General features: G+C 43.2%; 2 protein-coding genes across 7 annotated transcripts; one reads left to right on the plus strand and one right to left on the minus strand.

The window, feature by feature from the left end:
• The first annotated feature begins 811 nt into the window (after nt 1-811).
• On the plus strand, nt 812-12,294 carry LOC135524356 (NACHT, LRR and PYD domains-containing protein 3-like). 5 transcript variants are annotated; one of them, XM_064951814.1, is made up of 17 exons: nt 818-1,029; nt 1,179-1,223; nt 2,430-2,678; nt 3,024-3,059; nt 3,202-4,993; nt 5,193-5,366; nt 5,516-5,689; nt 5,958-6,131; nt 6,435-6,611; nt 6,755-6,928; nt 7,037-7,210; nt 9,478-9,651; nt 9,739-9,909; nt 10,038-10,211; nt 10,393-10,566; nt 10,677-10,847; nt 11,090-12,294. In XM_064951814.1, exons 2-17 carry the CDS (start codon nt 1,193-1,195, stop codon nt 11,103-11,105), a joined length of 4,035 nt encoding a protein of 1,344 aa, XP_064807886.1. In that variant the 5' UTR covers nt 818-1,029; nt 1,179-1,192; the 3' UTR covers nt 11,106-12,294. The 5 variants fall into 5 exon arrangements, with proteins under 5 accessions (XP_064807891.1, XP_064807889.1, XP_064807888.1 ...); XM_064951815.1 differs by lacking the exon at nt 3,024-3,059 and having other exon boundaries at nt 817-1,029; XM_064951816.1 differs by lacking the exons at nt 9,739-9,909; nt 10,038-10,211 and having other exon boundaries at nt 816-1,029.
• Nucleotides 10,993-13,998, minus strand: si:dkey-30c15.13 (uncharacterized protein LOC558731 homolog). 2 transcript variants are annotated; one of them, XM_064951836.1, is made up of 7 exons: nt 13,798-13,995; nt 13,447-13,608; nt 13,149-13,259; nt 12,832-12,888; nt 12,450-12,560; nt 11,816-11,962; nt 10,993-11,629 (listed from the first exon to the last, which is right to left on the minus strand). In XM_064951836.1, exons 2-7 carry the CDS (start codon nt 13,606-13,608, stop codon nt 11,573-11,575), a joined length of 645 nt encoding a protein of 214 aa, XP_064807908.1. In that variant the 5' UTR covers nt 13,798-13,995; the 3' UTR covers nt 10,993-11,572. The 2 variants fall into 2 exon arrangements, with proteins under 2 accessions (XP_064807908.1, XP_064807907.1); XM_064951835.1 differs by having other exon boundaries at nt 10,993-11,962; nt 13,798-13,998.
• Between the last annotated feature and the right edge of the window lie 1,729 nt (nt 13,999-15,727).

A 15,727-nucleotide genomic window follows, 5' to 3' on the forward strand; every position in this document is an offset into this window, starting at 1 on the left:
CCTCAACACAATTGAGATGGTTTGGGATGATTTGGACCGCAGAGTGAAGGAATAGCAGCCAACAAGTGTTCAGCATATGTGGGAACTCCTTCAAGACTTTTGAAAAAGCATTCCAGTTGAAGCTGGTTGAGAGAATGCCGAGAGTGTGCAAAGCTGTCATCAGGCAAAGGGTGGCTACTTTGAAGAATCTAAAATATAAAACATTTTTTATTTGTTTAACACTTTTTTGCTTACTACATGATGCCATATGTGTTATGTCATTTTGACTGGTACTGTATATACTAGGCGGTGTCAAAGGAATGTCCAAAAAACGGTCAGTCTCCAGTCACCCAAGTCATAGACTGTTCTCTCTGCTAAGGAACAGCAAGCTGTACCGGAGTGTCAAAAGGCTCCTGAACAGCTTCCACCCCCAAGCCATAAGACTGCTGAACAATTAATCAATTTACACTACTGCTACCTCGACTAACCTGTTCCCCATAGCACATTGACTTGGTACCGGCATAGTCTCCATATTGTTACGTAATTTTCTTGTGTTACCTTTAATTTTAAAAACATTTTGCTTTAGTTTATTTAGTAAATATTTTCTTAACTCTATTTATTGAACTGCATTGTTGGTTAAGGGCTTGTACGTAAGCATTTCATGGTAAGGTATACCATGCGCCTGTTGTATTTGGCGCATGTGATGAATAACATTTTATTTTATGACAAAGTTTACTGACTGTGAGATTATGTCCAAAAGAGGGGGAGGCAAATCTTAGCGTCATTTCAGTGCCATGCTCCAAACTGTTTGGCTGACTTCAGCTTTTCGTCAGTTAGCCTTTATCTCGATTTACACACCCTGTATCTGAATTTCTGAACAGGGAGGGGCAAAAGAAACAAATGACTGGAGAAGAAGAAACATTACATAAGCAGCCATCTCGGATACAGTCGCAGACGGTGTACTGTTTCATTGCATAACAGTTTTACATTCGAGGAGATATCCATAGACAGACATGATTTAGCTTTCAAATCTCACATCCTGGGACGACGGTAAGGAAATAATGAACACTGGAGGCTTTTGGACAGTTTCCTATGTTTTAACAATGTTGAGCTATGCATGCTGACACCGTAGCCGTGTGGAATCGTGCTGGGAGCACAGCTAAAGAGGGTGAAGAAAATGTATCTTTCTCTCTCCCCAGGTTAAACTACTAGCATGGCTGAGTCTGCAGCCTTCATTTCAGATGGTATGTGACATACTGGCTTTGTGATCAACTCTTAACTCACAAATGATACTGAACTATTTTCATATGGATACGGACATAATGACATTTATCAAATATTGTATTTAATCACATTTCTCCAAGAATGGTATATGGGAAAAGAAAAAGGGAAAATATTTAACTTTCGCTATTTGATAAAGAGGGAGTCCAGCGGCAAAGCAGAGGGGGAAGACACAGCACGATAAAACTGGGTTGACCTAATGCTTATTTTCTCATAGATGAAACATCGGATCGCTACATAATTTTCATTTCCCAAAACTAGAATGTGTTATGAACAGAGTGCACTAAGTTTTTTAGACTTGGGAAATCGCCATACTCTCTAGAAATGATGTTATTTTGAAGGAGTGCAACGGCAGTTTCAAGTTCTTGCGTACAAACTCATACAGAGAGTAGGCGTTCCCTGATGTGCAAATACATGTTAAAATGTACCAGTAGGATATTGCTAACTCTGAGTGGTGCTTGGCTCTGTCCACCTTCCTTGTTATTCCCACAACGTGACAACGATTTCCACTTTAAAAAGCCCATAGGAACTATATTGGGGAAGCTATAATAAAACTTCTATACATTGTAAATACAGTTAAATGCTGCCATGTTTTGTACAAAATAAAAGCAATACTTTTCCTTAAAGATTAACATTGTGGGGTGTTGGGTTGAGCGTACAGAGATTAACACAGAGACAGGGAGGTTCTAGTCAGCAAAAACGATTTTACTAGGCAATAAAATACACATAACAACAAAATCACATAGGTTTGGCTCAGCCCTTCTTCTCAGCCTCTGTTCTCCCCCACGGTGTTCGTTTTATGTGCCTCCACGGCTGGTTGGCACTTTCCCCTAATAACCTCTACGTGGAGCCATCCGTGTCGGGGTGCCCAGCCCGTGTACTCCCAGCAGATGGAGCCAGCGCGCAGCATGTACCTCCCCTCTATTACCAACCCCCGGGGTAGACTTCCCGGGATACCACAATTGTAATAAACTGTCTGGAATGATGCCCTCCAATGTCAGTCACAGAGACGTTGACAGATGTTTGTAAAGTCATATTTGTGAAACATGTGATATTCAAATCTTTAAAGCTTCCCTCCTAGTCCTACCCACGTAGGAGCAGATTCACAGAGATGATGTGAGAACTTGGCTTGATAACTTTGCATCTCTCTTATCGAACATCACTCCTAGATGCCCAGTTTGTGGATAAGCATATGGCTGAGCTCATTCAGAGGGTTATCATAGTGATGCCTATAGCAGATGACCTACTCCAGAGGCACCTGATCCATAAGGAGGTATACTCTAATATCCATGCTACCAGGACCAGCCAGGAACAAATGAGACTGCTGTATGAGGCCCTGCATTCAGGAGGGGTGAAGGTGAAATCCGCCTTTTACAGGATTCTACTGGAACAACAACCTCAAATAGTCCAAGATCTAGGTAAGAGCATCTCTCTCCCTCTTTGTACTGCAGAAATACAATGTATAAAGTTGGGATATCTTGGCTTTTCTCACGTTTGCTATTCATCACTGTCCCATGAGTTAAACCAAAGCCAGTACCTCAATCGCAACTCAGACAAGATGCAATGTCATTGCTGCGGTTTATGCTAAATGCTTACCATATGTAAGGATCAGTTGATTATGCATCGATTAAAAACACCACAGGCAATGGTAAACAATGCTGAGTCTCTCTATCCTCACCAAAAACTAATAAATGCACCGATGAGAAAGCATTGGTTGCTATTAATGATCTGTTGCTCTCTCATCCCTGGTGAACCCTCTGCAGTCCATGTCAGCACAACTCTGAATTCTAAAGTCAAAGGTAAATGAGGTGAAATATTGGCTTTGCGATCATCAATACCTGATTGACTGACTTCCTACAAGATTAAATTTTGTCCTGTGTTAAAATTGTTTAAATCGGACAAATAAATGTTGCATTCTTCATCAGTGTTATTGTTTTTCAGATGGGGATATTGAAATGTGCCAAACAGAATTGAAATCGTACCTGAAGAGAACATTTGAAAGAATATTTCCAGGAATAGCTACACAAGGACGTCCTACACTCCTAAATAAGATCTACACAGAGCTCTTCATCACAGAGGGTGGAAGTGGTGAGGTCGATAAAGAACATGAGGTGATGAAAATTGAGGCAGTATTAAGGAGACCAGCGACACAAGAGATACCAATCAAATGCAACGACATCTTTAAACCCTTACCTGGACAGGACATGACTATCAGAACTGTGCTCACAAAGGGAGTCGCTGGCATTGGAAAGACCGTCTCAGTGCAGAAGTTCATTATGGACTGGGTTGATAGAGAAGCTAATCAGGATATGCAGTTCATATTTCCAATTCCTTTTCGGGAGCTGAATTTAATAAAGGAAAAGACACTCAGTTTGATTGACCTACTCCATGATTTCTTCGACGTCATCAAAGAATCAGGACTTTCCAACTTTAAAAAAGTCAAAGTGTTGTTTATCTTTGATGGGTTAGATGAGTGCCAACTTCCTCTGAATTTCAACAGAAATGAGATCTGCTGTAATGTCACAAAGTCAATCACAGTGGATGTACTTCTGACAAACCTCATAAAGGGGAATCTGCTTCCTTCTGCTCTTCTCTGGATAACTTCACGACCAGCAGCTACCAATCGGATCCCTCCTGAGTGTGTTGACCAGGTGACTGAGGTACGAGGGTTTAGGGATGAACAGAAGGAGAAATACTTCAAGAAGACAGTCAGTGATGAGAAACTAGCTGAAAGAATCATCGCACATATAAAGTCATCAAGGAGCCTCGACATCATGTGCCACATACCAGTGTTCTGTTTGATCTCAGCCACTGTTCTAGGGAAACTGATGAGTAAAGCAGAAAGTGGAGACTTGCCCAAGACTCTGACACAAATGTTCTTACAGTTTCTGATCTTTCAGATAATACAGACAATGAGGAAGTATCATGAAGACCCTGACACAGATCTCCACTGGGATAAAGAGATCATTCTGAAACTTGGAAAACTGGCCTTTGAACATCTTGAGAAAGGCAACCTGATCTTCTATGAGAAAGATCTGAAAGAGTTTGGCATTGACATCAAACAAGCTTCTTTGTGCACAGGAGTGTTCACACAGATCTTAAGAGAAGAGTGCATGTACCAGGAAGTGGTTTACAGCTTTGTTCATCTGAGCCTTCAGGAGTTCATTGCTGCTTTGTATGTGTTTCTTTCATATGAAGACAACCATGAGGATGTTATAACACCCCAACTACCATCCTCCTCGACTGGAATTGTCTTGTATGAAGAAATTCGTCCTGACAACATCTACAAGAGCGCAGTGGATAAGGCCTTAAAGAGTCAGAATGGACACCTGGACCTGTTCCTGCGCTTCCTTCTCGGCCTCTCACTGAAGTCCAACCAGACACTCCTTCGAGGCCTACTGACACAGACAGAAGGGAGCTCACAGAGCAACAAGGGCACAGTCGACTTCATTAAGGACAGGATCAGGAAAAATCCCTCTCCAGAGAGGTGCATCAACCTCTTTCACTGTCTGAATGAGCTGAACGACAATTCTCTGGTGGAGGAAATCCAAATCTACTTGAAGTCAGGAGGTGTTTCGAAGGTTGAACTCTCATATTCTCATTGGTCTGCTCTGGCCTTTGTTATGTTGTCCTCAGACGAGGAGCTGGATGTATTTGAGCTGAATAAATTTGTCAGATCAGACGAAGGCGTTATGAGGCTGTTGCCAGTGATCAAAGCCTCTAAAACGGCACTGTAAGTACTCTGCTTTCTGTCTCGCTCTCTCTCTATCCCTCTTCTTCTCATAAACATTCAACAAGTGACAGGTTGTCCTTTCTCATATTCAGATACATGTTCAAAACACACAAACCTGGGCTGGTCTATGGACTAAAGTTCTAGAAACACTGGACTGAAACACTGAGTGGTATTTTCAAATGTTCCTTATTTCCCTAAGGCTGAATTCTTGCAATATCACTTGGAGATGTTGTGAGAATCTGGCCTTATCTTTCGGATCATGTACCTCAACTTTGAGGAAGCTGGACCTGAGTTACAATGGCCTGACTGATTCAGGGGTGGAGCTGCTCTGTTTTGGACTGGGCAATCCACTCTGTAAATTGGAAACACTGAAGTGAGTATTATGACTATTATATTATTGTTATTTAGTTAACAGATCTATATCCAATGTATTAATTATTTATCATAAAACAAATTACTGTGAAACTTCTCAGCTTTTTTTGGGTGTCCTGAAAGAGTAAAACCCTTTCTACTTCTCTGCAGGCTGTCAGGCTGTAAAGTCCAAGAGAAAGGCTGTGCTTCTCTGGCTTCAGCTCTGAGGTCAAACCCCTCACACCTGAGAGAGCTGGACCTGAGTTACAATAACCCAGAAGATTCAGGAGTGAAGCAGCTCTCTGCTGCACTGGAGGTTCCAGACTGTAAACTGGAGACACTGAGGTGAGTATTCTCTCCACTCAACAGGTCACTTTGTTAACTTTAGAGTAATATTTGATTCAATATACAGCACCACACAGGGGTCCTGTGTGGCTCAGTCGGTAGAGCATGGCGCTTGCAACGTCAAGCGTCGTGGGTTCGATTCCCGCTGGAACCACCCATATGTAAAAGTAGTGGCCCCAGCCGACTTGTAAGTCGCTTTGGACAAAAGCGTCTGCTAAATGGGATATATTATATTATTATTATTATATTACCAATGTTCTTTTTTCAGTCTGATTGAGTGCAGCCTAACTGGGACATGTTGTGATGCCCTGGCCTCAGCTCTGTGCTCAAGCTCTTCAAGTCTGAGAGAGTTGGATCTTAGACGCAATGACCTGCACAGTATTGGGCTGGAGTTGCTCTCTGCTGGACTGAGGAGCACCAATTGTAAACTAGAAACGCTGAGGTGATAATTGTCATTATGTGTAATCGTTTGCATTTCAGAAATTGTAAAAAATCTCTTGTAAAAAAATACAGAAGATGATATTTCACAAAGCAGGATGAGTGACTCAGTCTAAGATGCTCTCTTTATTTCAAACATTTTCATTAATTGATTGATTACTGTACATTGCCAATTATATTACTGACTCTATTAAACATCATGAACTTGGTTGTAGTAGACATTTTGAGTAAAACAAATTCGTGTGTGGCTTCTCAGCTCTTATGTATGCATACTGAAAGAGTGAAACTCTTTTCTACTTCTCTGCAGGCTGTCAAACTGTAAAGTCGAAGAGAAAGGCTGTGCTTCTCTGGCTTCAGCTCTGTGGTCAAACCCCTCACACCTGAGGGAACTGGACTTGAGCTACAATCATAACCTGCAGGATGCAGGAGTGGCCAATCTTTCTGCTGCACTGGGGAATCCACTTTGTAATCTGGAGTCACTGAGGCAAGTGCTGATAAAGAATAGTTGTTAAATCTTGTTCCTGGAAACACCATCTGAGTTTCAGATATTCGAAATACTGATGGTTGACACTCAAACTGTACAGACTCAGCGGAAACAGAAAAAACATATCCCTCTCTTATCTGAAGGCTTGAAACGTGTGAAGTCACAGAAGAAGGCTTTTCTTCCCTAGCCTCTGCTCTGAAGTCCAACCCTTCACACCTGAGACAGCTGGACCTGAGCGGCAATAAAGCAGGAGACACAGGAGCAAAGCTGCTCTCTGCTGCACTGGAACATCCAGGTTGTGAACTATTGAAATTGAGGTTAGTCTTTTTGTAACTAAACAGGAACGGGATTTAGATTTTTAGCTAAAGTTACTGTCAACGTTGGTATCAAGATGGAGTGAAGGCCTCTTCCCTTCCTTTGTGCAGGCTGTCATGCTGTAGTGTCCTGGGGGACGGTTGCTGTTCCCTAGTTTCAGCTCTGAGGTCAAACCCCTCACACCTGAGACAGCTGGACCTGAGTAATAATTTCCTAGGAGACTCAGGAGTGAAATTGCTCTCTGCTTTATTGGAGGACACACACTGTGAAATCGAGACACTGAGGTACAGTTACATGACTTACAACAATACTTCATTCATATAATTCCTTGTTATATTTGGAATGAGTCAAACTGTGAAGGTCTGTGTCTCTAAGCTATGTGTTTAAAATTAGGATGAGGCTACCCTGTTCCTCCTCGTCCAGCACCACTGGAAGTATCTTCCCCAGAGCTAAAGAAGTGCTTGTGCACGTTATGTCTGGTGTGCGTCGGGTTATGTACCCATTTATTGATTGTTCTGTTTTCCGGTGGGTTTTTGTTATTAAACTGCGCCGTTGGAAACACAGTTTTTGCTCTCCTGCGTCTGACTTCACTGCCGCCAGTACGCCCCCCGTACAAATACATCCACAGGTACACCTCAAATTTACTCAAATTATATCAATTAGCCTATCAGAAGCTTCTAAAGCCATGACATCATTTTCTGGAATTTTCCAAGCTGTTTAAAGTCACAGTCAACTTAGTGTATGTAAACTTCTGACCCACTGGAATTGTGATACAGTGAATAATAAGTGAAATAATCTGTCTGTAAACAATTGTTGGAAAAATGACTTGTGTCATGCACAAAGTAGATGTCCTAACCGACTTGTCAAAGCTACAGTTTGTTAACAAGAAATTGGAGGAGTGGTTGAAAAACAAGTTTTAATGACTCCAACCTAAGTGTATGTAAACTTCCGACTTCAACTGTACATTTTTCAAGCAGGCCACCATAGTCCCAGTGCCCAAGAAAGCGAAAGTAGCCTGCCTAAATGACTAACACCCCGTAACACTCACGTGGGTAGCCATGAAGTCCTTTGAAAGGCTGGTCATGACTCACATCAACACCATCATTCCCTCAGGCGTGCATCCTTAGTACACTCCTGTACTCCCTGTTCACCCACGACTGCGTGGCCAGGCACGATTCCACCACCATCATTAAGTTCCATGACAACACAACAGTGTGTCACGGCTTCCGCCGAAGTTGGTGCCTCTCCTTGTTCGGACGGCGTTCGGCAGTTGTCGTCACCGGCTTTCTAGCTGCCACCGATCCACGTTTCTTTTTCCATTTGTGATGTCTTGTTGTACACACCTGGTTCCCGTTACATTGTTATTATTATTATTTCCCTATTTAACCCTCTGGTTCTCCTTGTGTTTTGTTCTTGATTGTTCCCGGTTCTGTTGTGTTAGGGTTTGTGATATTGCATGGATTTATTTTTGCTGAGTAAAAGTATGTTATTTTACTCAGTTCTGTGTCCTGTGCCTGACTCCGTTTTCACCTCTGCACAACTGACACATGACACAGTGGTAGACCTGATCACCGACAACGATAAGACAGCCTACAGGGTGGAGGACAGAGACCTGGCAGCGTGGTGCCAGGACAACAATGGAGCTGTTCGTGGACTGCAGGAAAAGGACGGCCGAACCCGCCCCCATTCACAGCAACGGGGCTGTAGTGGAGCGGGTCAAGAGTTTCAAGTTCCTTGGTGTCCACAACACACCTTTTCCCCCTCAGGAGACTGAAAAGATTTGGCATGGGTCCCCAGATCCTCAAAAAGTTCTACAGCTGCACCATCGAGTATTCTGACCGGTTGCCTCACCTCCTGGTATGGCAACTGCTCGGTGTCTGACCGTAAGGTGCTACAGAGGGCATTGCATATGGCCCAGTAGATCACTGGGGCCAAGCTTCCTGCCATCCAGGACCTGTATACTAGGTGGTGTCAAAGACTCCAGTCACCCAATCATAGACTGTTCTCTCTGCTACCGCACGACAACCAGCACCAGAGTCCAAAAGGCTCCATAACAGCTTCTACCCCCAAGCCATGAGACTGCTGACCAATTAATCACATGGCCACACAGACTATTTACATTGACCCCCCCCCTTTTGTTTTACACTGCTGCTACTCGCTGTTTATTATCTATGCATAATCACTTTACCCCTACCTACATGTACAAATTACCCTGACGAACCTGTAGCCCCGCTCATTGATTCGGTGCCGGTACTCCCTATATATAGCCTCGTTATTGTTATTTTATTGTTAATTTTTATTTAGTTTGAGTAAATATCTTATCTTAATTCTATTTCTTGAACTGCATTGTTGGTTAGGGACTTGTAAGTAAGCATTTCACTAAAATACCTGTTGTATTCGGCTTATGTGACAAATACACATGTTTATTTGAATCTGTGTATAGAGAATCTGGCACATGCAGACGCTTCTTTAGCTATCGGGAAGAGCATACCAGAGAACTCAGCGATGCAGCCACTCCTTTGACGTGATAACATTATATTTTTCTCTGTAGGCTTACAGACTGTTACATTTCAGAGGAAGCATTTGTTTATCTGGCTTCAGCCCTGATATCAAACCCCTCGCACCTGAGAGAGCTGGACCTGACCAGGAATTTCGGAGGAGACTCAGGAGTGAAGCTGCTCTGTGCTGGACTGAAGGATCCGTGCTGTAAACTGGAGAAACTGAGGTGAGTTTTATAATCGGCAGTGTTTAACTAATTACCTTGGTTTAAGAGAGAATTATGTTTCTCATTATCTGTTGACATTTTTGCCAGCCTGTTTTGTTGTAATCTGAGTTGGGAATGCTGTGAGGCAATGGCAGCAGCTCTCTGCTCAACCTCAAGTCTGAGAGAGCTGGACCTGAGTCACAATTATCTGGGAAATTCAGGAGTGACAATGCTCTCTGCAGGATTGGGCAATCCTCACTGTAAACTGATGATTCTGAGGTATTGGATTTAATTGAACTAATTTTATTGACTTTAAAAGTCACCAATTATTTGTCTTATTTTAGATTTTCTCAACCTTTGAGTTGAATTTCAGAAATGGCTTAGTGAATTACTTTCATCCTCTGCAGGCTCTGTAATTGTGGTATGACAGAGGAAGGCTGTGCTTCTCTGGCCACAGAGCTGAGGTTAAATCCCTCTCACCTGAAAGATCTGGACCTGAGTTCCAATTCCCCAGGAGACCCAGGAATGAATCTGCTCTTTGCTGTGCTAGTGGATCCCTGTTGTAAACTGGAGATTTTGACGTGATTAATCATGACAAACTTTTGCGCTATTACAATCACTGCAATTTGCTTATTCCATGTTGTGGGTTTGATTTAGTTAACGGTATGGTTATAGATGTATTATACAGGAAGCAATAGAAAGTAATTGCTGTCATGTTACAGTTTGCATCCTAAGTTTCCATGTTTTTTGTTTTCCCTTCAGTCTGGATAACTGTAAACTCACCGAGAATTGCTGTGCAGCACTGGCCACTGCTCTCAGCTCAAACACCTGTAGTCTGAAAAACCTGAACCTGAGTGACAACAACCTATATGATTCAGGAGTACAGCTACTCTCAGCTGGATTGAAGAATACACAGTGTAAACTGGAGACACTGAAGTAGGTTTACATGGCTTAGCCTTAGCCAATGCAGATGTGGGCTTTATACTGAAACGTTTTATACAATCATTTTTGATCTGATATGGAATAACTGGATTCTCTTCCTGTAGGGTAGCAAACTGTAAGTTCAAAGAGGATGGCTGTGTTGCTCTGGCCTCAGCTTTAAGCTCCAACCCCTTCCACCTGACAGAGCTCGATCTGAACCAGAACAGGTATGGGCGTGGAAAAGCCCTGCTCAAAGCATTGCAGAAGGATCCACACTGTAAACTAGATAAAGTGGGGTGAGTGGTATAGTGTCAAGAGTATCACAAATGTCATTCAAGTTGTGTTTGTTAATAATATTGCAAGTCATTGAGTTTCATTGAAAATGCATGGTGACTGAAAACAAATGTGCCTTAATAGTGGCACAGTAAAATGACAGAGCTCTTTATTACACCATATGTTTATTTCTGATGGTCCTGTATTTAGCTCTCCTGTATACATACAACTCATTATCATTGTTCTGCAAAATCCTCTCTTTTAGATTGGTCCCAATGTGAAACAACCATCAGAATACAGGACGGAGAAACGAGCCGCATTCTGAAGAGACAGTCAAGAAGTGACGTGGACGTAGTGCTCCACCGTTCTTGAAACCACTGAACTAAAAACACGCTGTGTGTAGACCAAATAGACCAAACGGATGCAGCGTAACATTACAAACAAGCGAGATGAATACATGTTTTGATTATGCTTTATCATTTTGAAGATGCTCAACACCTACTTTACAAATGTAATGCACGTGTGTATGCAGTGCAGTCCTGATCTTTGAAAAATATATAGGCTATGTATTTTCCGGGATATATGAGTACATATTTACAAGGTTTTATACACATTGTATAAGGGGCTTGATTGTCAATGTTCTATTTAATGTCATAGGAAGAAAATACAATGTCATTGTGTATATTCTTAGACATCCTCGTCAAATTAATATCTTAAGATAGTTTGTCACACGCATAGGTCTGCTGGTTTAAAGGCTGAATTCTCCTGTTTCCATTAGGGGCTCATTTATGTCCTCATCTGGGCCCTGTGAAAAACAGAGACTGTTTAGTGAGTCCAGTGCAGCTAAACATGTGACCATGTCAATATGTTTTTGATTGTGTGAGTGTGTATTCGGCCAGGTGCATCCGTGCGTATGTGCTAGTGTTTGTATATGTGTATATGTTGCTATGTGTGAGTGCGTGTGCTGGCATTTGTGTGCATTTATTCTTGCCTGTGCTAGACGATTGTAGGTCTGAGTGTGGGGGCCGCTGTACCGTCGTAGACCTCTCCAGGACAGGAAGAGCGTGTAGACAGAGGCCAGCAGACACTGTACTGTGAACATTATAGAACTGCCCTTCGCTATGTACACACCCGCTCGCTGAGAGGGGGACAAAGAAAGGAGGAGGTTACACACAGAGGGAGAACACACGCACATACAGTGCCTTGCGAAAGTATTCGGCCCCCTTGGACCTCTGAGACTATCACAGTGCAGGTGCATTTATACGGAGACTTGATTACACACAGGTGGATTGTATTTATCATCATTAGTCATTTAGGTCAACATTGGATCATTCAGAGATCCTCACTGAACTTCTGGAGAGAGTTTGCTGCACTGAAAGTAAAGGGGCTGAATAATTTTGCACGCCCAATTTTTCAGTTTTTGATTTGTTAAAAAAGTTTGAAATATCCAATAAATGTCGTTCCACTTCATGATTGTGTCCCACTTGTTGATTCTTCACAAAATACAGTTTTATATCTTTATGTTTGAAGCCTGAAATGTGGTAAAAGGTCGCAAAGTTCAAGGGGGCCGAATACTTTCGCAAGGCACTGTACATACTCACACATACACAGACAGTACAACACACCTGTTGGTCTGTGTAGAGTGCTTTAGCCTGTGAAGTGATGAGGCTGTAGGCCAGCAGAGCACAGCACCCCAGCAGTAGGCTGAAGATGTTCAGGCCTATCAATGTGGTCACCTGTTCACCACGTTAACAGAACAGTGAGCATAGCAACTTAGCTTCAAATAAAAAATGGTGAAACACTTCAATCACAGAAGCAATGAATTTAGCGACTCACTACTAACTGGCGAACACAAAAGATTCACTAGGATGAGACTTCAAAATTGTGATAATGAATTCAAAAAGTATATCATACATTTTTTGATGAATCAGATCACTCGTTGAATAAAGCATTTGTGTGACATGCCTAGTTAAATAAATACAAATATATATATATATATATACTCACATTGAGTTTGTTGGGTTTCCTCTGAACTTCCATTGCCAGCCCTCCAGTGGCCAGATACTGTAACAACACACAACCAGCTTAGTGAAAAAGCTTGATTTGATTTATTTGTCACGTGCGCCGAATACAACAGGTGTAGACCTTACAGTGAAATGCTTACTGACATCATCTATACCAGGGTCGTGTTCAGAGGGCACATCATGGGAACAACATTTTGGAACAGGTATTGACAACATAGACAGTGTCAACCGGGGATGCCTAGGCATTATCTCAGTGGGCTAACACAGTCTTGCATAAGACCGTGAAACGCGAGGACTCACAAACAGGCCGGACCAGACTGGTGTAGTCAATGAGACGGAACAGTTGAAGCTCACGCAGGCGTAGGTTACTGTGGTTAGAATGGAGGCCAGGGCACCGAAGACCTGCAAAACCTTAGTGACAGAGAGAGACAGGAGAAGTACTCTAGAGTGATGGTTTGGGTAACACTTTATTTCACAGGAAATGGTAACGTATTTACGAAACTACATGGTAAAATTATGATAACTGATTAATAACAGTATTTGGTCACAGGGCACTGATTAGGAACCACAGAGTTGCTTTTTGTTTTCCTCATCTCACCCCAGTGACAAGGAGGCGGGTGTTAACGACTGTCCCAAACCAGCGTCCAATCCGCACATCTTTAAATTCTTCCTGATTGGTGGTTACAGTGAGTGGGTGGCCTGAGGTGCGGTCCTTAAAAAAAACATGGTACAGCCCCTCTTGGAACATGTTCTGAGTCATCTGAGAAAAGCAGACAACAAAAACATGTCACTGTTTGATGATGTAATAGCTACAGCTGAAGATATCAGGAAAACGTATCTCATCTAATGGGAATATAAGGCTACACGCATATTCACATACACACACACACACACACACACTGTCACATGCAGACACACTTTGATCACAGCCTTTCTCTCTCTATCTTACCTTCAGCCTCAGTGTGTCCACAGCCTGGCTTCCTCATGAACAACTTTCATATCCACAAAGAATAGAATCAGCCTTCTAAACCTCATAGAGGGAAAAAAGAGAGGGACCTGAAATCATAAAGGCTTTGTGTTGGTCAGTCATTCACAGCGTCTCACTCTTCTGCCCTCACCACCCCAGACTGACATGGTCAAAGTTCACCTGAGGCATAGTTTACTTCCAGGCTGATATGGTCCACCTCTAAGGAAGGGATAATGTGTTCTGATTGGCCAGATAGAGAGAGAGACTTGATCAATGAGGGGATCTGACTAATCTGGCCAGGGTGCCCGGTTGGGCGCGTTTTGCACCTGGTGAAAGTTGATTGCATAACTTTAGGAACCGGGCTGCCTCCAGGGTGTGAGCCAGGTGCTCCCTTCAAAACCCATGGCAAAGTCAGCTCAAAACATAATTAAACACGTGGAGTAATGATTAGGATTAATTGCCTTTCCAATGAAAACTCGTTTGAAAATTCAAACAACAGTCAAATGTTTGGACACACCTACTCATTCAAAGGTTTTTCTTAATTTGTACTATTTTATACATTGTAGAATAATAGTGAAGACATCAAAACTATGAAATTACACATATGGAATCATGTAGTGATTAAAAAAAGTGTTAAATCAAAATATACACTGCTCAAAAAAATAAAGGGAACACTTAAACAACACAATGTAACTCCAAGTTAATGACACTTGTGAAATCAAACTGTCCACTTTGGAAGCAACACTGATTGACACTACATTTCACATGCTGTTGTGCAAATGGAATAGACAACAGGTGGAAATTATAGGCAATTAGCAAGACACCCCCAATAAAGGAGTGGTTCTGCAGGTGGGGACCACAGACCACTTCTCAGTTCCTATGCTTCCTGGCTGATGTTTTGGTCACTTTTGAATGCTGGCAGTGCTTTCACTGAAGTGGTAGCATGAGACGGAGTCTACAACCCACACAAGTTGCTCAGGTAGTGCAGCTCATCCAGGATGGCACATCAATGCGAGCTGTGGCAAGAAGGTTTGCTGTGTCTGTCAGCGTAGTGTCCAGAGCATGGAGGCGCTACCAGGAGACAGGCCAGTACATCAGGAGATGTGGAGGAGGCCGTAGGAGGGCAACAACCCAGCAGCAGGACCGCTAACTCCGCCTTTGTGCAAGGAGGAGAAGGAGGAGCACTGCCAGAGCCCTGCAAAATGACCTCCAGCAGGCCACAAATGTGCATGTGTAGGCTCAAACGGTCAGAAACAGACTCCATGAGGGTGGTATGAGGGCCCGACATCCACAGGTGGGGGTTGCGCTTACAGCCCAACACTGTGCAGGACGTTTTTCATTTGCCAGAGAACGCCAAGATTGGCAAATTCGCCACTGGCGCCCTGTGCTTTTCACAGATGAAAGCAGGTCCACACTGAGGACATGTGACAGACGTGACAGTCTGGAGACGCCGTGGAGAACGTTCTGCTGCCTGCGACATCCTCCAGCATGACCGGTTTGGCAGTGGGTCAGTCATGGTGTGGGGTGGCATTTCTTTGGGGGGCCGCACAGCCCTCCATGTGCTCACCAGAGGTAGCCTGACTGCCATTAGGTACCGAGATGAAATCCTCAGACCCCTTGTGAGACCATATGCTGGTGCGGTTAGCCCTGGGTTCCTCCTAATGCAAGACAATGCTATATCTCATGTGGCTGTAGTGTGTCAGCAGTTCCTGCAAGAGGAAGGCATTGATGCTATGGACTGGCCCGCCCGTTCCCCAGACCTGAATCCAATTGAGCACATCTGGGACATCATGTCTCGCTCCATCCACCAACGCCACGTTGCACCACAGACTGTCCAGGAGTTGGCGGATGCTTTAGTCCAGGTCTGGAAGGAGAACCCTCAGGAGACCATCCGCCACCTCATCAGGAGCAT

Source organism: Oncorhynchus masou, chromosome 31 (assembly GCF_036934945.1).
Source record: "Oncorhynchus masou masou isolate Uvic2021 chromosome 31, UVic_Omas_1.1, whole genome shotgun sequence".
Taxonomy (NCBI): domain Eukaryota; kingdom Metazoa; phylum Chordata; class Actinopteri; order Salmoniformes; family Salmonidae; genus Oncorhynchus; species Oncorhynchus masou.

Coding starts and splice junctions, on each gene's coding strand:
- si:dkey-30c15.13 (XM_064951835.1), bottom strand. CDS start 13,608: ATGACTCAGAACATGTTCCAAGAGGGGCTGTACCATGTTTTTTTTAAG. Junction 12,561..12,831: donor GGAAACCCAACAAACTCAAT/GTGAGTATATAT, acceptor CGTGGTGAACAG/GTGACCACATTGATAGGCCT. Junction 11,963..12,449: donor CACTCTACACAGACCAACAG/GTGTGTTGTACT, acceptor TCCCCCTCTCAG/CGAGCGGGTGTGTACATAGC.
- LOC135524356 (XM_064951814.1), top strand. CDS start 1,193: ATGGCTGAGTCTGCAGCCTTCATTTCAGATG. Junction 4,994..5,192: donor AAAGCCTCTAAAACGGCACT/GTAAGTACTCTG, acceptor TATTTCCCTAAG/GCTGAATTCTTGCAATATCA. Junction 6,929..7,036: donor TGTGAACTATTGAAATTGAG/GTTAGTCTTTTT, acceptor TCCTTTGTGCAG/GCTGTCATGCTGTAGTGTCC.